This window comes from Myxocyprinus asiaticus, chromosome 18 (genome assembly GCF_019703515.2).
Source record: "Myxocyprinus asiaticus isolate MX2 ecotype Aquarium Trade chromosome 18, UBuf_Myxa_2, whole genome shotgun sequence".
In the NCBI taxonomy this organism is placed as follows: Eukaryota; Metazoa; Chordata; class Actinopteri; order Cypriniformes; family Catostomidae; genus Myxocyprinus; species Myxocyprinus asiaticus.
In genome coordinates this window covers 24,306,591-24,332,417 of record NC_059361.1, presented here as the reverse complement: position 1 = coordinate 24,332,417, position 25,827 = coordinate 24,306,591, and the positions used below count along the sequence as shown (strand labels likewise).

The following is a 25,827-nucleotide window of genomic DNA, read 5'->3' as shown; positions in this document are numbered from 1 at the left end:
TTTACTGACTCTCGTGTTGTTCCAAACCCATATGACTTTCTGTCTTCTGAGGAACACAAAAGGAAATCTTTAGCAGAATGTTATCTGTGTCACCTTTCCCTTTCAATGGATGGAAAAGATGCAATGAAAGTAAATGGTGACCCAGGCAAACATTCTGCTAAATATTTAGGGGCCAAGCCTCGAAGAGGCTGTAGCCCCTATTGTATCCATTAGTATAATTATTAGGGGCCAAGCACCGAAGTATTATTGTATCCGTTAGTATTATTTTTATTAATGACAAATTAAGTTCAGTTAGGAAACTCTGTTGCGCAGGCTGATAGGACCTTGCTACGTTAATCAATCAGAACCCCTTTTTTTCTTATCAAATTATATATAACCCACCTACACATTGCAGCAGCATGGTAACATGCAGCATTTCTCCCTCCACCTCCCCAGCACCACTTGTCTAGATCTGCTCTACAGGGATGGGATTTTATGTTTGTTCAATAGAAGCAGCACGTTTCTCTGTCGTCAGCAGCAGCAGCACATGGGTTCCGTGCAACAGCAGCAGCATATTTACTCACGTCAAGTAGCAGCAGCAGCATGTGTAGAGCAGATCTAGTCCACCAAGACCAAGCCCATACCATGTCATATACAGGTGCATCTCAATAAATTAGAATGTCGTGGAAAAGTTCATTTATTTCAGTAATTCAACTCAAATTGTGAAACTCGTGTATTAAATAAATTCAATGCACACAGACTGAAGTAGTTTAAGTCTTTGGTTCTTTTAATTGTGATGATTTTGGCTCACATTTAACAAAAACCCACCAATTCACTATCTCAACAAATTAGAATACATCAGAAGACCAATAAAAAAAAAAACATTTTTAGTGAATTGTTGGCCTTCTGGAAAGTATGTTCATTTACTGTATATGTACTCAATACTTGGTAGGGGCTCCTTTTGCTTTAATTACTGCCTCAATTCGGCGTGGCATGGAGTTGATCAGTTTGTGGCACTGCTGAGGCGGTATGGAAGCCCAGGTTTCTTTGACAGTGGCCTTCAGCTCCTCTGCATTTTTTGGTCTCTTGTTTCTCATTTTCCTCTTGACAATACCCCATAGATCCTCTATGGGGTTCAGGTCTGGTGAGTTTGCTGGCCAGTCAAGCACACAAAACACCATGGTCATTTAACCAACACTTGGTGCTTTTGGCAGTGTGGGCAGGTGCCAAATCCTGCTGGAAAATGAAATCAGCATCTTTAAAAAGCTGGTCAGCAGAATGAAGCATGAAGTGCTCCAAAATTTCTTGGTAAACGGGTGCAGTGACTTTGGTTTTCAAAAAACACAATGGACCAACACCAGCAGATGACATTGCACCCCAAATCATCACAGACTGTGGAAACTTAACACTGGACTTCAAGCAACTTGGGCTATGAGCTTCTCCACCCTTCCTCCAGACTCTAGGGCCTTGGTTTCCAAATGAAATACAAAACTTGCTCTCATCTGAAAAGAGGACTTTGGACCACTGGGCAACAGTCCAGTTCTTCTTCTCCTTAGCCCAGGTAAGATGCCTCTGACATTGTCTGTGGATCAGGAGTGGCTTAACAAGAGGAATACGACAACTGTAGCCAAATTCCTTGACACGTCTGTGTGTGGTGGCTCTTGATGCCTTGATCCCAGCCTCAGTCCATTCCTTGTGAAGTTCACCCAAATTCTTGAATCGATTTTGCTTGACAATCCTCATAAGGCTGCGGTTCTCTCGGTTGGTTGTGCATCTTTTTCTTCCACACTTTTTCCTTCCACTCAACTTTCTGTTAACATGCTTGGACACAGCACTCTGTGAACAGCCAGCTTCTTTGGCAATGAATGTTTGTGGCTTACCCTCCTTGTGAAGGGTGTCAATGATTGTCTTCTGGACAACTGTCAGATCAGCAGTCTTCCCCATGATTGTGTAACCTAGTGAACCAAACTGAGAGACCATTTTGAAGGCTCAGGAAACCTTTGCAGGTGTTTTGAGTTGATTAACTGATTGGCATGTCACCATATTCTAATTTGTTGAGATAGTGAATTGGTGGGTTTTTGTTAAATGTGAGCCAAAATCATCACAATTAAAAGAACCAAAGACTTAAACTACTTCAGTCTGTGTGCATTGAATTTATTTAATACACGAGTTTCACAATTTGAGTTGAATTACTGAAATAAATGAACTTTTCCACGACATTCTAATTTATTGAGATGCACCTGTATATATATATATATATATATATATATATATATATATATATATATATATATATATATATATATATCTATAGAATAAAAAATATATGTTATACTACTCTGAGAGTTGTCCTAACTGAATTATTATTATTATTTCTCCCCAATGGGAGTCTATGGCAGCCCATAGAACCGTTTGTAGGAAAATGATGAAATTTGGCACACTGATATTCATGGTCATGAATTGTCCCCATAGCAAATTTGGGACCTCCAGGACAAACTCTATAGCGCCACCACCAGTTCAAAAATTCACTTTTCTTTTGTGCGTATCTTTTGAACCGTTTGTCCTAGAAACAATTTTTTCCCATATTGGCCATACTGCCTCTCCACCATATTGACATTTATTAAAGAAAATTGTTATGCATCATTGACATCATGTCCATGATACATGAGATGTTTAGAGATTCCGCCACCTTTAGTGCAAAAGATAACCTACACTTGTGTGCTGACTCTAACATCAGGAAGTCTCTTTGTCACTCAGTGAACATGTCAGCTGAGTGGCTCAGTGTAATAAAGTACTGGTTTATTGTTTCAAGGATCGTGGGTTCAGATCTCCACCTCTATAAGCCATTTTGTAAAAAGATTTGTAGTTCTGTTGATTTTTGTAATGTGCTCTGAATAGTTGCTGGGCTTTTCCACAATCAGATTCTGAATTTGATCTCTGTTGAAAAGTTACATCAATACAAAGTTGATCATGGTGACTTTTGTGCTTCGCTGTAAAAAAAAAACTTCTTACCATAGTTCCTTTTGGTAGCTGTCAGCCCAGCGGCTGAATGGGGCAGTGTTAGAGCCATGAAATGTTAAATGGAAGGTTCCTGGTTTGAGACTTACCTCAGCAAGTCATGCATCAGAAGGAGGAAAAATAAGTCATACAGGTTTGGAAACACATGAGAATGAGTAAATGAAGACAGAACATTCTTTTTTTGGGTGGACTATCCCTTTAAATACTTCATACAAAATCAAAGAATGAATGTGTGTGACATCATTTAGAACAAAATCTGGCAAAAAAAAAATAAGATGTTTTTACATTAATTTTGGTGGTTCGTAACAACTTTTAGGAAAACTTCTTATCGGCTGCTATACACCTTCTTACTGCCATTGGTCCATGTCATCGGTAGATGTTCCACCTACCTTGAGGCAGCAGCTAATACCCGTTCATGGTGTTCAGTCAGTTAAGATCAGTCAACATGAACACACTGGTGTGCAGAGTTATTTGTGAGCAGGTGCAAATTTAACTACATCTGTATGATCGTTCACGTAGAGACATTTTCCAAGAACATGTCATGCATTTTTTTTGTGTTAATTAGTATACAAAAGGAATCAAATCTACTCAAATACTCTTAAGTGCCTGTTCACTCTTTTGCTTCATATGCTGCTTTACTCATGTGCCTTTTGCAGCGAAAGCCATTCACACATCTGCCCAAAAGTGAGATATGCCTCTCTTATCATCATTCTTTTGTCTGTATTCTTCCCACTAACATTTTTTATACACCAATCTTTGCAGTAGTGTCATCATAAATTACAATAACAGAGTGTAATCGGCGCATATTATGGCCATGTATAGCGTTTTGGTGCATTAGTGCTATGAATTCAGAATGTAAACCAGACAAATTGTGCATTTTCTATTACATATATATTACTTTCAATATCATGGAGTGGTTAAAAAAGCATCTTTTACTAACCTAATGTGAATTCTACTCAAAGAATGAAGCATAAAGTCATTGATAATTTAGTTAAGGAGCATCTTCATGTTTAAATGTACTTCTAAACGCCTCCCACAGCGGTGTGCGGGTGTCTGAACTTTCGCAAACAGTGTGCAATTGCTCGGCTGTTTCTAACTCCTTTTTACTCCTGAACGAAGAACGAAGAAAAACTTCGGGGCCTTAAGGCTGACACAATGTGCAAAATTGATTTCAAAAGCAGTCTGTATGTTAAGCGGTTTGAGCTGACATAAATGCAGAATATTGTGGAGAAGACGAAATATAGAATGTTTGAGGTATATCAATACACTGCTGCCTTGCAAATACTGTAATTATGAAAACCTTTTCTGGACATAATGGACATAAAAAGAAGGCGAAAACAAAGAGACAGAGACTGAAGAGAGATGATAACGGAATGAGTAGTACAGTAACAGTAATGGGATTGAATCCTTTAGAACAGCTTTATATTTGCTTCTATGGACACAGAACTATAGTTACTGTCTCTCTCTCTCTCTCTCTTGCTCTCATTCTCTCTTTCTCTGTAAGTTTTTTTTGTGGATTGTGTCTTACTGTATGATACATCTGTCTCATCTATAGCTTTGTGCTGCCAGATCTCTTTCTCTCTCTCTGTGTCTCACACACCATATTTCTCAGTTTGTGTGCATATGTGTGTGCGTGAGAGAGCTGGTCTCTGGAGGCAGAGCCGCTCCTGTGTGTGTGTTGTGTTTAATCACATTTCAGAATAAATTATGCAAAAAAAGGAGGAGAAGTCTGCAGCTGTTAGGATGCGGTTGTGACTCTGCAGCTCCAGCACAGCCTTCTCTCTAAATAATGAACCACCAGAGTCTATAAGGATGGGTGCAGAGAAAAGAATGGAGACAAGAGGGCAGGATGATGGGAATGGGGGAGGGTTGGAAAAGACACACCTGGTTGGGGGGGGGGTGGGGATTGGAGTTAGAGAGACTGAGGTGGGTGAAGATAGGAATGGAGGAATAAAATTGAGAGCTTTAGGCATGTCATCTTTTCGTGCTTTTTTCTCATTTACAGTCAAGTTGTGGATTTCAAATTATTGTAAACACACATTCCTTTTTGCAGCATATTTGCCATTGATTCTTTCCATGTGTCTTATCATACTTGACCAGCGATAAAAGGTATCTCTTCTATGTTAATATGAGTTTTGTATTAACCAGCCACAACCATTACAAGCAACACAATTATATAATTTTGTCTATCACTTGGTTTCTATGCCGGTAGCCCTGCAGTCCTACCATGAGCTCTAAGGTTGGTAATCAATGGTATATTCTTCTGTTGAAGCCCAGCTGTGTTTAATATTGGAATTCCTGGTGAAGAACTACACTTCCCATGATTCTGAAAAGAAAAGCTCCACCAATCAGAAAATTGTGTCCAACAAAGTGCGCCAAACAAGCACTGCAACGTCCATCCACTTGCATGACATAATGCAAATGACGAAATAAAGTCTTTCTACACTGCCAAACTACTTATATATTTGATAATATCTGAATATTTTGCAATAAAAAATTTTTTGCAATTGTTTCTAAACTTTAAATCAATAGTTTTACATTTTTCCATTGTTTTTCATTCGATAACATCATTTGCAGTGCTTCATAGGACTGTAAAAATGTGAAGCAGGCACTGTTTACTCTATTGGTCCAAATGCCTAATTAAACATTAAATAATTTCTGCTTGGATATGGTTATGCCCTGTCTCCAGCACTTTTGCATTCAGAGAATGTTGCCAGCGACAAGCATTTTTCCTTTCCACACTGAAAGTGAAGATGCTGCATGATGCAACAAAAACATAGCCAATCCGAACACTGTTTGAATGAGATCTCTGTTTGTGCACTCTCTCAAACTAGCAATGCACTGTACAGCTGAAGTTTAACTAGGAACATTAGTGTTACATGCACTCATGCATATATTCATAGACATTACTTTCACATTACTTTGCCAAGGATCCCATGCCTACTTCTGATTTGTTTAAAGCACTCCCTGTTTTTTGGCTAATTTCTTAATACTAATACTCACCCATGACTAGACAGGAAATAATCACACAGATGAAGCTGATGACCATGTATCTTATCTAGCACAGTGCTAATGGGTCTTGGAGGAATATACTGCCGACAAAGACTTCCCTTTCTTCCCTTTTGCTTCCCTTGTCCACTGAGGTGAACACAGTCTTTCATAAGACTTGCCAGGCATCAAGAGCTTATTACTACTGAAAGGATAGAGGTTTGTTAGCCATGTTCACCCTCAATCACTACCCAGCACCTCTAAATATCATACATATTTTTGATTATCTATTTTTTTTGTGCTTTCCTTTACTGATGACACTCCTATTTTAACTGGTGGGGGAAAGTATAAAGAGCTGAAAAATTAAAAATGCAGGAGCAAGAGATGGAGAGAGGCTAGGATGAAAGAGTCCTTGGAAAGATCTACTGGAGGCAGAGCAAAACTCTCTTCTGAAGCTCACGTTCCTTTTACCTGCTGTCCTTTCTTTCATCCTCCTATTTTCTCATGTTCTCTGTGCTATTCTCTGTCATTGTCACACATAAAAACATTCACAAGTAACATTTATCATTTCAATTATGTCATGTGGGACTAGTCATATTTAGAGCTGAAGTGTGTAATTTCTGCATCACCAAATTGAATTGCAAAATAGTGACAATATATTTAAATGGCTTTCCTGAACATTACCCCATCTTCCATTGGTTGGACCACCAGTTAGTCCCACCCCCCAAACTCAACAATATTTTAGTATCAAGTACTTTAATGGTGCTGTAAGCTATTTTTTTCATGGAAAGGTATGCAAAAAATGTCCTACTCCCTAACAGATAATAATGAAATAAATGTCGTGAGATATCTCACTGGTCTCTGTGACAGCACTAGACTTTGTAAAGAGAAAATAAATATGTGTACGCGGGTCACGGCCTATGACGCTTTCTGCCCATAAATCATTTCTTGTGTTCACATAGTATTGTAGTTGCAGCGAATTATTGAAGTTTTATGCCATTTTTATGCCATTTGTTTGCGCTATTTTTCTGCTGTTGTTTTTAACAATCGCTTCTGCTCGGTGTTGGTCTCAATAAAGCTAATTTGGGATCTAAAAAGGGCCGGGAGCTCCAAACTGCTAGCAAAGAAATAGAGAGCCCTTAACCGTGTGGAAGTGACAACCCCTTTTGGAGTTGGCACAACACCTTTGTGGAGTAACTCTGCCCCAATCTGGAGTTAGGGGCTCCGTATATATTTGCTGGCAGTTTGGAGCTCCCACCCCTTTTTGGAGCTCTGCCTGCATCTACACCGATGAGCCAAAATATTATGACCACTCACAGGTGAAGTGAATAATGTTGATCATCTCCTAACAAGGCCACATGTCAAGGTCTTGGTAGATTAGATGGTAATCAAACAATCAGTTCTTGTAGTCAACCTGTTGAATGCAGGAGAAATGGGCAGGAGTAAAGACCTGAGCGACTTCGACAAGGGCCAAATTGATATAGCCAGACGAATGGGTCAGAGCATCCCTGAAACGGCAAGGCTTGTGGGGTGCTCCCGGTCAGCAGTGGTGAGTACCTACTGACAGTGGTCCAAGGAGGGACAAACCACAAACTGGCGACAGGGTGTTGGGCGCCCAAGGCTCATCGATGCGTGAGGGCAACGAAAGCTAGTCCATCTGGTCTGAATCGACAGAAGGTCTACTGTGGCACAAGTCGCAGAAAATTGTAATTATGTTATGGGAGGAATGTGTCACAACACACAGTGCATCGCACCCTGCTGTGTATGGGGCTGCGTAGCCGCAGACCGGTCAGAGTGCCCATGATGACCCCTGTCCACCATCAAAAGTGCCTAAAATGGGCATGCGACCATCGGATCTGGACCTTGGAGCAGTGGAAGAAGGTCGCTTGGTATGATGAGTCCCATTTTCTTTTACATCACGTGGATGGCCGTGCGCAATTGCGCCGTTTACCTGGGGAAGTGATGGCACCAGGATGCACTGTGGGAAGACGACAAGCCGGTGGAAAGAGTGTGACGCTCTGGGCAATGTTCTGCTGGAAAACCCTGGGTTCGGCCTTTCATGTGGAAATCAATTTGCCACGTGCCTCCTGCCTGAACATCGTTGGAGACCAGGTACACCCCTTCATGGCAATGGTATTCCCTGATGGCAGTGGCCTCTTTCAGCAGGATAATGCGCCCTGCCACACTGCACACATTGTTCAGGAATGAATTGAGGAACATGATGAGGAGTTCATGGTGTTGCCCTGCCCTCCACATTCCCCAGATATCAATCCAGTTGAGTATATGTGGGATGTGCTGGACCAGCAAGTTTGATCCACTGCGGCTCCACCTCGCAACTTAAAGGATATGAAGGGTCTGTTGCTAATGTCTTGGTTCTAGATACCACAGGACACCTTCAGGGGTCTTGTAGAGTCCATGCCTCGGCAGGTCGGTGCTGTTTTGGCGGCACGTGGAGGACCAACAGCCTATTAGTCATTAGTTATATTAGTTATATTGGTCATAATGTTTTGGCTCATCAGTGTATATCTTTCTTGCCTTGGTGGGAATTGGAAAGAGAGTGTGTGGCTAATCCAATGGCTCAGCTTTTGGAAAATCTCAATCGCTTACAGCACTTTTAATATCCAAAAAATTGCACACTTCAACCTTAAAATGTGAGTGATATTAGTATGATTACATTAGATAAATGGTCAAGAGCTAAGTAATTAGTTGTATTCATTTCTGGTTTAGTAGCATGTCCTGCCTCTCTTTTGTTTGTAGGCTAATCGATTTGTTCTTATAATGGAGTTATTTATGTTTAAGTCCCTGCTTTTCAAAAGCCATCTAATTTATTTACTGCCCAGTCCAGTCCATAGTAATTTAGTCCTCTGTTGTTTTCATTCATCAATCCAGATTAGTGTCAAATTGTCTTTTGTGATTTATTCTTTTAATGAAGCAGGTTACTTCAGTAACTCTGAGTTTCTAATGTGTTTTTGATTTCAAAGATCATATGCTTATGCTTTATGTAGAGGATCAATGAAAATTTAGTTTAGTGGGTTTAGTTCTGTATGATGCCCATATCGATGCTGGAAGACAGATGTGATTTGTGCATGCTGGGATTTTCCCTCTGTTTCTTATCCCTCTCTTCTCCTGCCTCTTCTTATCTATCTCTGTATGCTGCCTGTTCCTGTGATGTGTTAGTAATGTTGACACCAAGGAACTATGCGGTGAGTATCAGAAAAAAAACTACGTGTTTGTGTGTTAGAGTGTGAAAGAATGGAGTTTTGTTCACAAACAGTTGCATGGATTTGTGTAATATATAGTAAGAGACCAAAATATGGTCAATTACTTACTATAGGTCAATTAATCAGACAATATTTGGCCATTTTCATATCACTGGTATTGCCCTTTGCATGAATGGCCAGTGTTTTCAATGGATAGTGCACTTTTTTCTTTTTTGAATAAATTTAGTTTAACACAAATGTTCATTTAAATACTGCATTTTGTGTACATCTTTTTGCTATTAATAATCTATTTGCTATCAATAAATGTTATATACATTGTCATTAAATCAGCCATAATTCTCTCTAGATATCAGCATAGGCCATTAAAAAACCCATATCAGTTTGGCACAGCAGACTTGATCACTAGTTATATTGCAATGACTATATTGTACACTGTAAAAAAAAAAAAAAAAAATGCTGTAAATTTACACCCAAATTCCTACAAGCAATCTACTGTGATTCTTAAAACAATAGTTTGCTGTTAAAATGTTTGCATTCTGGGAGATCAAGAGCAGGCTCACTGTGAAGTGACTAGTTTTATGGTAAATAGCTGTTGTTTGTGAGGCATTAGGGGAAAATGAACATTCAAAATCACTATATCATCTTGGTGAAAGCTAGTGACATTTTGAAACATATGTTTTAAACCCCCCATGAAAATTTAAGTTTGTGGCACATGGTTAGTGTTCATGATGTTAATGACCAACTCTGTTCTTTATCATCTCACATCAGCCTTCACTTCTCTGTCTAATGATAAGTCAGATTATAAAAAGTATAAAGCAATGTTCATTAAATGTAAAATGTTGCCAAGACTGAACAGTATATTTTTCAGTATAAAGTATTCAGTATTCAGTATAAAAAAAACTGTGCACAGTAAAATAACGGTATAGCACTGCATTGTGGGTTATAATGATGAAATACCCAGAAGCCTTTGTGCTTGAATAAGTATGTATGATTAGGCAATGCATTGAAGTTACAAATGATAAAAAAAAGAAACATATACAAAAGTTTTTATTCAGACTAAATAGAATTCTTAATTTTATTTAGTGTTGTTGTTTTGTAATCAATAGTTGTGTTTTGTTTGAAATCACCATTATGGTGATTAGTGTTCTCTTGAGCTGGCACTTTGGACCTTCTTTATTACTATATTATGTTTTTCCAGCTAGTCAATTTGTTATAAGTAAAACACAAGTTTTTGCACTGTGCTTATTGGAAGACAAAACCTAAGATCAGACTGAATGTCTGATCCTACCTTGCAAATGGCACAGTATGTGGCAATAGTGATGCATTACACAGAAAAACAAAACCAGTAAAGGATATTTCAGCAAAATGATATCAGGAAATTGAGTGTTCGATGTTTTTGATGAATTTACAGCATGACAAGAGTTGTTAACAAGACACGCACAGAAATCAACTCTCAGCATGCAAAACGCAACAATGGTGACAATTAACAAATATACATAAAAAAGTAAAAGTTGAACATTAAAATACAAGTAACTTACAGTAGAATGCAACAAAAACAACATCAAAATAAACCAGTAAATAGTAAAAAATTGAAGTAATTTCTTCATGCCACAGTGCATGCTGCGAACATAGCTAATTTTCTACAAAAGTAGATAGTATGTAATTTGACAGCTATATGCTTCTAAATTACAGTTGTATACTGTAGCTGTAAAAAAAAAAAAAAAAGTATCTAGCTGTTCATTTCAATGACAGTAAAACACTGTATTTTTACAGTATGATGCTGGCGACTACAGCTTTATGCAAATAAATTTCAGCAACATCAAGACACCGTTAATATTATAGTAACTTGCTGGCAACCCTGCTGCCAGTTCTTTACTGTTTTTTTTTTTTTGTTATGGGAAAATCTTTAACAGTGGTCTACAGGGCATCAAATGTGAAGGTAATAAATTATTTAGGCATTTTGCCTAAGAACATCTATTTCCTGTTTAGCTTTTTCAATGTTATTTTGAGGTATTTCATATTTGAGAGAAAGTCGAGGCAAAGTTGGTTTTAAGAACTGATACCCCACTTCTTTGTCTTTAAAGACAAACTGTGCTTGTTGTATATCTCATTGTTTTTGAGTTTGTGGCAAATACTTCATACTGTCCCTCTTCACCTTCACTTGTGTTAATCAGACTACTTTGCCAACCACATGGGGGAATATGAAGGTGTGCTAGCCTCGCTGGAGACTCTCAACCTGGCAATTCTCAAAGCTATGGACTTCACCAAGAAGGTAAGTGAACCAAACACTGATTAAATTTTGTGTCTGTTTCAATGCAAGTGTACCCGGAGGAACATTTAATTGTTGGGTTGCTTTTTGATTGCTGGAGACTTCTTAGATATATTTCATGTAAGTAAAGCCTACACATGTTTTTCCTAAAAGTTCTTTGAAGAGATAGAAATAGAAACAAATGAGACATCTGTTTATATATGATGAAAGTGTATAGTTATACAAATTTATGTGGAAGCATAGCTCAGATCATTTTGTTTTGGAAGATTTTGATGAGAAATGTTCGAGTTTAGATTGAAATATCTTTAATTGCTCTATTACTACTACTAAGAAGGAGGCGACTAATCTCCTTGCTGTCTTGGAGAAACAATTGAGATATTAAAGATTTTTTTTTTTGTTTGTTTTTTTGTGTTTTTTATTTGCTATAGGTATATCTGATTAAAGTTCTAAATGTCTGCCAACACCAGGCCCAGTAATATGCACTCAGATTTTTAAAAACTTTTTACAAATGGATATGGATTTATTTATTTTAAATAGCTTCTATTAGAATTATCCTATGTCAGAGCTTGGATCCAATTTGATTGTGTTATTAGAGGTCTATAGACAGAATACCATTATCTGTCCACATAGTACAGTAAATCCCTCCTCAGATGAGGAATAGATGTGGTGAGACAGTCGAGAGAGGTGTGTGTGAGAGAGCATTTAATGCGTTCACATACAGTCTTTCTCTATTCATCTAAATATAACTCTTGTTTCAAAGCTTGGCTTGCATATTCTGTTTGTGGTTTTCTTCTCATTAACAAGCTGTTGCTTAGTGAGCTGTGGCCATCACAAATACAGTATGTGCCTCTCTGTTCCCTTCCATTTCTAACTGAGTGTGTAATCAGGTTTTGAGACATAAAAACCCTCTCTCTTTTTTTCCTCCATCTTGTCTTGGATCATTCTTGTGTGTGTGTGTGTTGGTTGTTGTGGTTTACAAGGACATTTTTTTAGGCTGCACACTAGTAATTAGGATGGTATTATACTATAAATGTGGTTTATGAGGACACCCCTTGTGTCCCTGTAATTCAAACGGTTTAAAAAACATGCTAAACAGTGTTTTTTTGAAAATGTAAAAATACCAAAAGGTTTCTATGAGGGTTAGGTTTAGGGGTAGGTGTAGGGTTAGGGGATAGAATATATAGTTTATACAGGATAAAAATCATTATGTCTATAGAGAGTCCTAGTAATGATAGGAGTACCAACGTGTGTGAATGTGTGTGTGTGTGTGTGTGTGTGTGTGTGTGTGTGTGTGTGTGTGTGTGTGTGTGTGTCTGTTTTGGGAGAGTCTCTGAAAGCCAGTACCCAAAATCTTTACTCAAGTAAAAGTAGTAATGTACATAAAACTACTTGAGTAAGAGTAAGAAAATACTAAAAATACTCAAATAGCGAGTAACTCTTTACTTCCACATAAAGCATAATGGACGATTACGCCACAATATTCCATTACATATTTAACATGTATTACAGAATAATTATAATTATAATAATAATAATTATTATTATTATTATTATTATTAATGGAAATTGTCATCATACATCATACATGTTGTTTCAAATCATATGACTTTCTTCAATGCAACACAATTAAAGTGATGTCAGACAGAATATATTATAGTCACCATTTACTGTCACTGCATTTTTTTTTTTCCTCCATATTTTAAAAGGGAATGGTGACTGAGACTGTCAGTCTCTAACATTATGTCTAATATCTTTTTTGGGTTCCACAAAATACACAAAGTCACAGATGTTTGGAACAACATGAGGGCGAGAAATTATGACAGAACATTAATTTATGGTTGAACTATCACTTTAAGGACGCTAGTCAGATTTGGACAAATCTGTCAATTAGAAGAGAAGTTTGGAAACCAGTTTTTAGTCATTATTATGGTGAAAAACATGAACAATGTCCCACAGGCCCAATTATATGTAATGCTGAATATAACGAAACAAGATCATGATTTCTTAACGCCTACTGTCACTATTTCAAAAGTCTTGTTGCTTTTTAAAGTCCTGTATGGATCAGTGTTACAGTATTTTCAGTGTCGAAAGAATTTAGATCATTAGTTCTGTTAACTAAGGGTAAAATGCGACTTATCTCTGTTTTGGAAGCATGTTGGGCTTATTTAAGTTCAGAGCTTGTTTTTTGTTGTCCATGAGAAAAATGCGGCACATCTGTTAAACGCAGAAATGCTGTGCAGGCGCAGACATACTGTCAGCTCGTGCTCCAGAAATCAAGAACGCGATCCGCAAAGCATAAGACATTTACACTTAACGCAGATGTTTACATGGATTTAGGAACTGAAATATTGCAACACTGATATAAAAATGTATACTTATAAACAGAGGTCATAAGAGCCCATGGTTACAGAATCACCCTGAAAATTACAATGGCACAGACAAGCCCACGTTATCATATCGCCAAAACTTACTGCGCTGCAATTTTAATCTTGAAATATTCGTTTGTCTTGGTGTAAAATGAAGGCACTGCATGACAAAGTGTTTATTTGGCACGCTTGCCGCTTCTGCAGTGGTGGACTCGACTCCAGTGACAGAGCGCAGCTGTAAAGTTCCACTGTTGTAAAAGTCCCTTTCAAAAATCTCTCAATAAATTACGCATTTATTTACACTTATTAAATTAAAACCAGTAATGTAACGACAGGAACGTTGCCCATTGTAACGAAGTAAAAGTAAAAAATTTTCATTAGAAATTTACTTGAGTTAGAGTGAAAAGTATCCACAATTATACATACTCATAAAAGTACATTTTTTCCAAAAAGTTATTAATGTAAATGTAACGGAGTAAATGTAGTGCGTTACTACCCACCTCTGCTGACAGCAGGGGAAAACGTCCTGGTTACTTTCGTAACCTCCATTCCCTGATGGAGGGAACGAGATGTTGTGTCAATGTAGTGACACTAGGGGTCACTCTTGGGAGCCCCAAACACCTCTGCTTTTTTTAAAAAAGGCCAATGAGAATTGGCGAGTGGAATTTGTACGCCACTCCCCCGGACATATGGGTATAAAAGGAGCTGGTATGCAACCACTCATTCAGATTTTGTGCTGAGGAATCGAGACCAGGTCCCGGCCATTTCAGCGGGTAGTTCAATGTTGTGGCAAGAGGGACACAATGTCTCGTTCTCTCCATCAGGGAACAGAGGTTACGAAAGTAACCAGGACGTTCCCTATCTGTCACTCACTCGACGTTGTATCGATGTAGTGACACTAGGGGTCCCTATACAAAACGCCAGAACTAGCTGAACTGTGTTGCGTGAACTGGCAGTGTGTGACAGGCAGACTGCTGTGTGCCTTGTAGCCAGTGCACCAGGCCATCACGTAACCTCCCCCAATGCTCTTATGAGCGTCAAACGGTCCATCAGGAACAAGTCGACTGCCCAACTATAGGGACAGGCTAGTCCAGCCGAGGCCTCTTTTCCCTCTCTTTTCTCCCCAAAAAGAGTGGAATTTGTTAACTGACTGGGAGCCATAAGTGTCTGCATCGGGGGGTGTCCCTCCCAAGGGGAAGACACCGTGGAGACCACACCCCGCCCAAAAAGAGGTGGGGGGCTATGTTGAGTGGAATACGTCACATGGTCTTACCGAGTCTTGTCAGAAGTATGTCATGTGGAGAGGTCCCATGGTAGGTCCTACCTGAAGGGGGAGCATGGGGAGTATGGGTATCCGAAAAGGACTCAAGATGGCACCGAGAAAAGGACTCAAGATGGCGCCGAGTATGGCTGCTGCGTTGCGAGCTCCGACACAACATAGCAATGTTTTGTTTGTTTTGTTTACAATTCTTATGTTTTTTGTCTTGGATGTTGTCTGCCTCATTGTCTATGACAGACAAACACTTTTGGACATTGGTTCAGCGATCTCACACCGAAAACCGGACTTCACATTCCTCAATGCCGACCCGCTGTTTACAAACACGCAAGCGGAGCCCTTTGTCTGGGCAGCACGGCCGCGGAAACGCAAGAGGAAAAGGGGAAACAGAGCCGGCGTTCTCATCAGAGTAAGACGCCGCGCAAATCGACCCCCGCTACCCACTATTCTACTGGCAAATGTACTGTCTCTGGATAACAAGCTCTGCGAGCTGAAAGCGCGGATCTCTTTCCAACGAGAGACGGGGGACTGCTGCATTATCTGCCTAACAGAAACTTGGATGTCTGCGGAGATTCCAGACTCAGCCATTGAACCCGCGGGGTTCTCCATGCACCGAGCGGACAGAGCGAAAGACCTCTCAGGTAAAACTAGAGGAGGTGGTGTATGTTTTATGACCAACAAATCCTGGTGTGATCAGAGGAACGTACATTCCATCAAGTCTTTCTGTTCTCCTGATCTGGAATTTCTTATGCTTCTGTGTCGACCATTCTGGCTACCGAGGGAATTCACAGCGGTCATTATCACAGCTGTGTACATTCCCCCACAAGCCGACACAGACCGGGCACTCAAGGAACTGTATGGGATTATAAGTGAGCAGGAAACCGCACACCCTGAGGCTGTGTTCATTGTGGCCGGGGACTTTAATAAAGCCAATTTAAAATCAGTCGCACCAAAATATCAGCAGCACATTAGTTTCAACACACGAGGGGACCGGGTTTTGGATCATTGCTACTCTCCGTTCCGGGATGGCTACAAATCCCTCCCCCGCCCACCATTTGGCAAATTGGACCACTCGTCCATTCTGCTTCTGCCCACTTACAGGCAGAAACTGAAACAGGAAGCACCCACCCTCAGAACGATCCAGTGCTGGTCGGACCAATCAGACTCTACGCTACAGGACTGTTTTGATCACACGGACTGGGAGATGTTCCGGTCCACCTCTGATGACGACATCGAGCTTTACGCTGATAGCGTAATGTGTTTCATCAGAACGTGCGTAGAGGAAGTGATTCCGACCAGAACTGTGCGAATCTATCCGAATCAGAAGCCGTGGATCAATAGCGATGTTCGCGCGGCACTTAATGTGCGGACCTCTGCTTTTAATTCCGGGAACGCGGAGGAGCATAAACAAGCCAGTTATGCCCTCCGAAAAACTATCAAAACAGCAAAACGCCAGTACAGGAGCAAGATTGAAGGACAGTTTAACACCACCAACTCTAGAAGCATGTGGCAGGGAATTAACATCATCACAGACTTTAAAGGGAATAAAAACTCCGCCATGAACACCGCTGCCTCTCTACCGGATGAGCTAAATACTTTTTATGCTCGTTTCGAGGGAAATAACACCGCCCTCGCGGAGAGAGCTCTCGCGGCTGAAGCTACAGAGGTTAGTTCACTCTCCGTCTCTGTAGCGGATGTAACCCGATCCTTCCGACGGGTGAATATCCGCAAAGCCGCGGGTCCAGACGGCATTCCGGGCCGCGTCATCAGAGCGTGCGCGAACCAGCTGGCTGGTGTTTTTACGGACATTTTCAACCTTTCGCTCTCTTTGTCTGTGGTCCCCAAATGCTTTAAAACATCCACCATTGTGCCTGTTCCAAAACAATCAAAAATACCTGTTGCTCTGACCCCCATCATCAGCAAATGTTTTGAGAGACTAATCAGAGATTACATCTGCTCTGTCTTGCCACTCAATCTTGACCCGCTGCAGTTTGCATACCGCAACAACCGCTCCACTGATGATGCCATTGCATCTACAATACACACTGCTCTCTCCCACCTGGAAAAAAGAACACTTATGTGAGAATGCTGTTTGTAGACTACAGCTCAGCATTCAACACCATAGTGCCCTCCAAGCTAGATGAGAAACTCCGGGCTCTGGGCTTAAACAGCTCGCTGTGCAGCTGGATCCTGGACTTCCTGTCAAGCAGACGCCAGGTGGTTAGAATAGGCAGCAACATCTCCTCATCACTGATCCTCAACACTGGAGCCCCACAGGGCTGTGTTCTCAGCCCACTACTGTATTCCTTGTACACACATGACTGTGTGGCAACACATAGCTCCAATGCCATCATTAAGTTTGCTGATGACACGACGGTGGTAGGTCTGATCACTGACAATGATGAAACAGCCTACAGAGAGGAGGTGCACACTCTGACACACTGGTGTCAGGAGCACAGCCTCTCCCTCAATGTCAGTAAGACAAAGGAGCTTGTGGTGGACTTCAGAAGAAAAGACAGAGAACACAGTCCCATCACCATCAATGGAGCACCAGTGGAGAGAGTCAGCAGCTTCAAGTTCCTGGGTGTCCACATCACTGAGGAACTCACATGGTCCATCCACACTGAAGTCGTTGTGAAGAAGGCTCATCAGCGCCTCTTCTTCCTGAGACGGCTGAGGAAGTTTGGAATGAACCGCCACATCCTCACACGGTTCTACACCTGCACTGTAGAGAGCATCCTGACTGGCTGTATCTCCGCCTGGTACGGCAATAGCACCGCCCACAACCGCAAAGCACTGCAAAGGGTGGTGCGAACTGCCAAACACATCATCGGAGGTGAGCTTCCCTCCCTCCAGGAAATATATACAAGGCGGTGTGTGAAAAAAGCTCGGAGGATCATCAGAGACTCCAGCCACCTGAGCCATGGGCTGTTCTCACTGCTACCATCAGGTAGGCGGTATCGCAGCATCAGGACCCGCACCAGCCGACTTCATGATAGCTTCTTCCCCCAAGCAATCAGACTTCTGAACTCTTGATCTCTCATGATCAATATACATCAGCACTGCACTTTATTACACTTACTCTTATATCTCACACCGGACTGTCATAAATTATATTATTATTATATTATGACTCTCTTAACAACTGATTAACAACTGACTATCAACCGACAGCCTGAATGTCAATACAGTACAATACTGTACATTCTATATATATATATATATATATATATATATATATATATATATATATATATATATATATATATATACTTTTTTTATATATATATTTTAATTTTTAATTTTTATTGAATAATGTGTATCTATATAGTAAAAAAAAAAAAAAACAAAAAACAAAAACAGTGTATTGTATACTGTACAGTGTATGTTATTATTTGTATATTGTTGTGTGTAATTATGTGTATATTAGATGTTTAAATTGTGCTGTGTTAATTTGATGTTATTGTAAATTGGTATATGTCTCATCACTGTCACGACTGCTATGTTGATTGGAACTGCACCCAAGAATTTCACACACCATTGCACTTGTGTATATGGCTGTGTGACAATAAAGTGATTTGATTTGATTTGATTTGAGGAGTTTCTACAGAGCATGGTGACCGGGGGCAGAGGGGCCTCTGCCCAAGGAAGATGCAGTTTGCCATCAGGGAAAAATTTTGCGGAAGATATCACATGGGGTCGCCTTCGGGGAACCAACACATGTGGAGCACCTACCTTAGTACAAGGGCTCATTAGTGCACATACTGGGCCGGTCAGCGAGTTTCTCCACAAACTCAGCTGCCAGAGGACTAAGAAGGAAAGTCATCCAGGGATCACAGTCTGTGAACACGACTGGGAGTCAAGAGTGCACATCTTCACGGAGGGGAAAGGCGCTCAGCTAGTTGTCCCGGAACGTACCTGCTCATGCCTGCCAATACACGGGACGAGACCGGCTCTACCCGGAGATTGTAGAACCTCACATAGGTGTTGGGTGTTCCCCAGCCCACTGCTCTGCAGATGTCTGCCAAAGAGGTGCCACTGGCCAGGGCCCAGGAGGCTGCCACACTCCTGGTGGAATGGGCTTGTAACCCCACAGGGGGTGGCACGTCCTGAGCCTGATATGCCATCGTGATGGTGTTGATGACCCAGTGGGTGATCCTCTGTTTGGAGACAGTGCTTCCTTTCTGCTGTCCACCAAAGCAAACAAAGAGCTGCTCGGAGCTTCTAAGGCTCTGCGTGCGATCCAAATAGATGCATAAAGCTCGCACTGGACACAGTAACACCAAGACTGGGTCTGCCTCCTCCTGGGGCAGTGCTTGCATGTTCACCACCTGATCCCTAAAAGGAGTCATGGGAACCTTGGGCACATAGCCCGGTCGGGGTCTCAGAATCACGTGAGAGTAACCCGGACTGAACTCCAGGCACGATTCATTGAAAGAGAACGCCTGCATGTCCCCTACCCTTTTGATGGAAGTGAGTGCAGTCAGGATGTCTTCAAAGAGAGTGCCTTAAGCTCAGCTGACTCCAAGGGCTCAAAGGGAGCTCTGGTCTGGCGGGATTCAACCTTCTAGTGCTTCTCAGGAACCTGATGATCAAGTCGTGCTTCCCCAAATACTTACCATCTACTGCATCGTGATGCGCCGAAATAGCGGCTACATACACCTTCAGGGTGGAGGGGGACAGCAGCCCCTCCAGCCTCTCCTGCAAGAAGGAAAGCACTGATCCAACTGCACATCTCTAGGGGTCTTCGCTTCAGGAAGAACACCAATTAGCGAACAGACGCCAGTTCAAGGCATACAGGCACCTCATAGAGGGAGCCCTAGCCTGAGTGATCGTGTCTACCACCATGGGTGGTAGGCCACTTAGGCCTTCCACGTCCCGTCCAGGGGCCAGATGTGGAGATTCCAGAGGTCTGGTCGCGGGTGCCAGATGGTGCCCCATCTCTGAGAAAGAAGGTCCTTCCTCAGGGGAATTCGCCGGGGGGGCTGTCACGAGGAGTGTGAGATCCGAGAACCACGTCTGGGTGGGCCAGTAGGGTGCTACTAGGATGATCTGCTCCTTGTCCTCCCTGACCTTGCACAGGGTCTGTGCAAGTAGGCTCACTGGGGGAAATGCGTATTTGCGTAGTCCAGGGGGCCAGCAATACCGAGGGGTGCCTCGGTCAGGGCGTACCAAAGCGAGCAGTAGGAGGATTCCCGGGAAGCAAACAGGTCTACCTGTGCTCGACCGAATCGACTCCAAATCAGCTGGACCACCTGAGGGTGGAGTCTCCACTCTCCCCTGAGGGTAACCTGACGTGACAGCGTGTCCGCTGCGGTGTTGAGGTCGCCCGGAATGTGAGTGGCTCGTAGCGACTTGAAGCATGCTGGGGAATGGGAGGTCCATGGGGGGATACCCAGCGGAGGTGTTCCCATTGATGTCCCCAAATCGCCCCCCAGTGCTAACCGATGTGGCCTCAAACCCGTAGGTAGAAGGACCGGTGCGGGGAGACGCTGGGGTGGCTTGCTTTCATAAGACCGCAACGTTGCCATGGTCATGTTCTCGCAATGAGGACATGACTCATCCACGAATGATGTCTCTGCGTGGGCAGTGCCCAGACACGTAAGACAGCGATCGTGGCCATCAGAAGCGGAGAGATATCGACCGCAACCAGGCATAAAACACAAACGGAAAGGCATCTTTAAAAAGACGTTCCGTGTATGCCGCTCTTTTAGAAAGAAAATATACTCTTTTTAGAATATACTCTTTTAGTTGTTTCTGCCGAAGCTCCCAGGGGCGTTCTCTGCACTCCACGGGTGTAGAGGGGGAGAAGCCGCTGAAATGCGCCATAGAATCCAGCAGATGAGGTGAATGAACTTCGCGGATGAATTCAGTTTCAATGAATAGAACCGCTCGGCTCCGAAGAGAAAATCTGAATGAGTGATTGCATACTAGCTCCTTTTATACCCATATGTCTGGGGAGTGGCATGCAAATTCCACTTGCCAATTCTCATTGGCCTTTTTTCAAAAAAGCAGAGGTGTTTGGGTCTCCCAAGAGTGACCCCTAGTGTCACTACATCGACACAACGTCGAGTGAGTGACAGATAGGGAACCAATGCTAAATGCAAATAATAAAATGCGAGTATCCATATAATCAAGCAAAGTTACTGTGCAAAATTAATAGACTCATCATCTTTTAAATGGGAGAAGAAAATGCTTCCCATTCCAAAGATCCTAGTGTCTAGTCAAACGCTACAGTATTTTGGTGCACAACGGAAATGGCAATGTGGCAAATACTAATACAAAACTTAACACAGTGTTGCATATGTTCGACTGCTGTTTATACATTCATGTAATGTTAATAATTTTGCATATTAAGCATTTCATGCAGTTCATAGTAATATTTCAGTCATGACAACTCACAGAAAGATTTAGAATGTTAATATGGGTATGACATATTGATAGGATATTGATCTTGGTGGACTAGATCTGCTATGCTGCTGCTGCTGCAGAGCAAGTACGGAGACTTGCTACTGCATGAACATACACAGCATGTGGACATGCTGCTGCTGCTGCTGCTGCACAATTACACAAAAACAAGATATGCTGTATCAAGCATGTATGACATATTGCTGCACAACTATACATAAAGACAATCCCCATGTTGCAGATCTAGTCACGTGGAGCTGGGGAGGAAGAGGGTTTCAGAGAAAACTCTTGTAGCATGCTGTCGTCAAAGTATACTTTATTGTCCCCAAGGAGAAATATGGTGTGGACTCCATGTTACTACATGTCATTGAACATTAAAAATTACACAGTACAGCACAAAACACACAATAAAAAGACACTCAATCAATGTGAACTGCTATTAAAAATGTGCACTGATACAGGCACAAATGAGTTCTTAAATCTATTAAATTTACAATGTGGCACTCTGTATCTTCTTCCAGAAGGAATCAATTCACACTGTGAGTACAAAAAGTGGGATGGATCACTCAGAATTTTCTTCACCTGGATAAGTATGCACTGCTCATATAGGAGACTAGAGGTTGTGGTACTCTTTCCCTCCCATAATTTTCATTGCTGTCTGTACTAAATGAATTAACTTAGACTTTAGCTTCACAGTAAGATTCCCAAATCATACACTTACTCCGTACCTGACAATACTTTCTAAAACAGCCTGATAAAACAAAAACAAAATTTTTTTATCAACTCGATAAAAACACAATCTACGTAAAAAATACAATCTCTGATGCAGACGAGCACAAACCCATTCAATGTGTGTATTCCAAGTGAGTGAAACCGGCTTGCTTGCAAACTGAACAAATGTAAGTTAGGCAAAGAGAGAGTACGCAAGTTGATTGGCTACCCGGTTACACATCAAAGGACAAAACAGCTTACACCATATCAGCCGATTGGATAGACATATCACATAGTGAGCTGACTGGCTAATATAGATTGCACCAGATAGAGTTACTTGACATAAGTTAGTCTTTAATATATCTTTAATGTTTGATTTTAGGGACCTTTTTCTTTGTATGAGAAACAATTTTGGTAATTTGTTGGGTTGCCACTTGATGTCAAAAGATGTCAAATCTGGGTCCTGAAGAAAAACAAAAACAGTTGAGAACAACTGGTATAGACAAAAAATTGTGATTTATTGCAGCTGGCGAAATGCAAACAAAGCTTTATTGATTTGGGGTAGCTAATTTTTCTACACCCTGTGATTCCTCACCACCCCATTTACACCTACATTTACATTTATGTCTTGACAGATGCTTTCTTACTAAAGCCTCTCTCAGTTGTGCTTTTCAAGAGTAAGTGCATAACTTTCTCTTATAATTCTCCATTCTCGATTAATTTCTCTTCTCTATCATTCTTCCTGCCACACTTGAGATTCTGCTATATATGTTGTTCTCTTGCAAATGCAACAATGTTCTGCTTATGACTTTACATGTTCAGAGATGTGAAATTCCTACTTGCAGATAATGCAGCATTCAAACAAATTTTGACTGTATAGATGTGTTTTAGAGAAAGAGAAATTCAAGAGAGAGGGGTGGGATGATTTATATGCAATGCATTTGTTTATTCTGTTAAAAACTAATAGATTCAACAAGGTACAGTAGAAACAATCAAACAAAAATGTCAACCTCATAGCAATTTTTGCAGTTCCCACCTCTTCAGAAAGCAAGTAAATGGTTTCTATTCAATAACACTGCAGTGTTGCATCGGCTCTGTAGAAATGTGTTTGTGTGTATGTGTGTGTATGTGTGGGAAAGAGGGTGAAGAATGCATTGTTTTTGAGGCAGTAGTGGTAATGTGATATGTACCAGATATGCACTGCAAAGTGTTTGCCTAACAGCAGCTATGGCATCCAATATATATATATATATATATATATATATATATATATATATATATATATATATATATATATATATATATATATATATATATATATATATATACGAGCAAAACCACAGGCTGTCTTTCCTGGACTGATAAGCTAACAGTGGATTTATTGCTGTATATATTGGAGCTGAGAGTCACTGTCATCCCCTTAATAGGAGTTGTTGAACTTTTCTAACCCAGGGACCCCCCATCCAGACTTTTAGCTAACACAGGTACCAACAATGTATAAATGCTAGATTTTATTGTACAATAACTTTGTTGATAACATCAACAATTACAGCCTATTGTTTTTTAGTAAATTATTGCATATTTGCATTGTTACGTGTTTGCAGGTCTGTTTGGTGGATGTAGCTTGAAAGCTCTAGTCTGGTAGGACTTTAAAAATGTTGTCTTGGTTAAGGCAATTTGGAACCCTAACCAAGTTTGTAGATTAAAAGAAATTATGGTGTTACGCTATAAAAAAGAGGTTTCTTTTGACCACAAATTCCAAACATACATAGAGCAAATTAACTATAGAACATTACAGAACAAATTAACCACAATTAGTAATACAATTCTACATATATAAAATCATTTCTGTATGTTGTATACACTTTTTTTAAACATGGTTGTAATATAGTGCCCGGCATGGTCTTCTGTTGTTATAGACCATCCTCCCCAAGGTTCGACATGTTGTGCAATCTGAGATGCTATTCTGCTCACTACAGTTGTACAGAGGGTTATCTGAGTTACCGTAGACTTTCTGTCAGCTCGAACCAGTCTGGCCATTCTCTGTTGACCTCTCTCATCAAAAAGGTGTTTTCGTCCACAGAGCTAGATGTTTCTTGTTTTTGGCACCATTCTGAGTCAACTCTAGAGACTGTTGTGCATGAAAATCTCAGGAGGTCAGCAGTTACAGAAATACTCAAACCAGTACGTCTGGCACCAAAAATCATGCCATGGTCGAAATCACTGAGATTACATTTTTGCCCCATTCTGATGGTTGATGTGAACATGAACTGAAGCTCCTGATCCGAAACTACATGAGTTTATGCATTGCACTGATGCCACACGATTGGCTGATTAGATAATCGCATGAATAAGTAGGTGTACAGGTGTTGCTAATAAAGTGCTCAGTGAGTGTATCACTCCACATACCCCCTACAGTAGTGACGTGGACAGACCTTAGCAGGGAGCGGGGCGAAACTGATTTATTTCTTTTATTTTTATTTTTTTGAGTGAGTAGTTATTATAAATACTTAAAGGTGCAGTATGTAAGATTCAGAAACCCTTATTATTAATGACACCTGTGGCCGTTAAATGAACTGCAGCCAGCTACCTGTTGCTCGTGCTCATGAACACACTCCATAGGGATGCGAGCGAGTGAGCATAGACCAAAACAATGACGTAACGTACAAAGGGACAACATGATTCACCGGCATCATCCTGACAGATGAGATAGCATAATTACACAGTTATGATTGTTTTACTACAAATAATAATGGGACCGCTCCCATTATAATTAATAAACCTGTCTACACTAGTGGTACGCAATGTTGGAAATGCGGTAGCAATCGAGTATTATTGTTTTGATAAACTTACAGCACAATAAATGGAGTGGACTTTTTATCTGACCTGTTACTTGTCTGAGGTAACAGCACTTTGATGCTCGGGGACGGGTTTCAAAACTGCATTTTTTGCTTTCTTGAACGGCACTGCTGCGGGAGGGGATGCCACTCGAAAACTTGAAAATGAATATTTTGAATATTTTCTCAAAGGGCCCTTCCACAAGACTCTTAGCAAAGGGTACATTCATACAGTAATGCCATGTTTCCTTCAGAGTACCCACTTCAAGGGCTCTGCGGTTCGGAGTGAGTAGGGCATAGGGAGGATCGCTTGCGATTGGTTCCACCCCTGATTTGCTGTAGCGCGTGCTCTTAAAGGCACCTCCACTTTATTTCCTTTAATATGCCCGCGATTTACAAAGAAATCTCATAACACATTATTACTGTTATGACAAGATTTTTATTTTGTTTTATTTAACTCTTTTAATTTAATTATTACAATTTCTCCCCTATATCTGGATGACCAAAGGGGCACCTTTAGATTTGTGAATGAATGGGGCTTGCGCCCCTGCTGCCCCATTCTGTGCATGTCAGTGCCATGCAGTTCCTTCAGACCTTGGTTAAAAACCCTGGCTTTAAGAGATCACAGTTTAAAGGATCTAGGATTATTGTCATTTGAAAAATACTCAGAATATCATTAAACATTTTCAGTATATTCCACTTATGTAATGAAGCATTAATACATTCTGAAACAGGCTACCCATCAAAGCAGACA

General features: G+C 40.9%; 1 protein-coding gene across 1 annotated transcript in view; it reads left to right on the top strand.

Moving 5' to 3' along the window:
- The window catches only part of LOC127455961 (N-terminal EF-hand calcium-binding protein 2-like), a 146,008-nt gene that overhangs the window by 56,823 nt on the left and 63,358 nt on the right, over nt 1-25,827 (top strand). The window contains exons 4-5 of the mRNA XM_051724189.1: nt 9,163-9,188; nt 11,381-11,478. Coding sequence (XP_051580149.1) covers nt 9,163-9,188; nt 11,381-11,478 — 124 coding nt within the window. The remainder of the gene's footprint in view (nt 1-9,162; nt 9,189-11,380; nt 11,479-25,827) is intronic.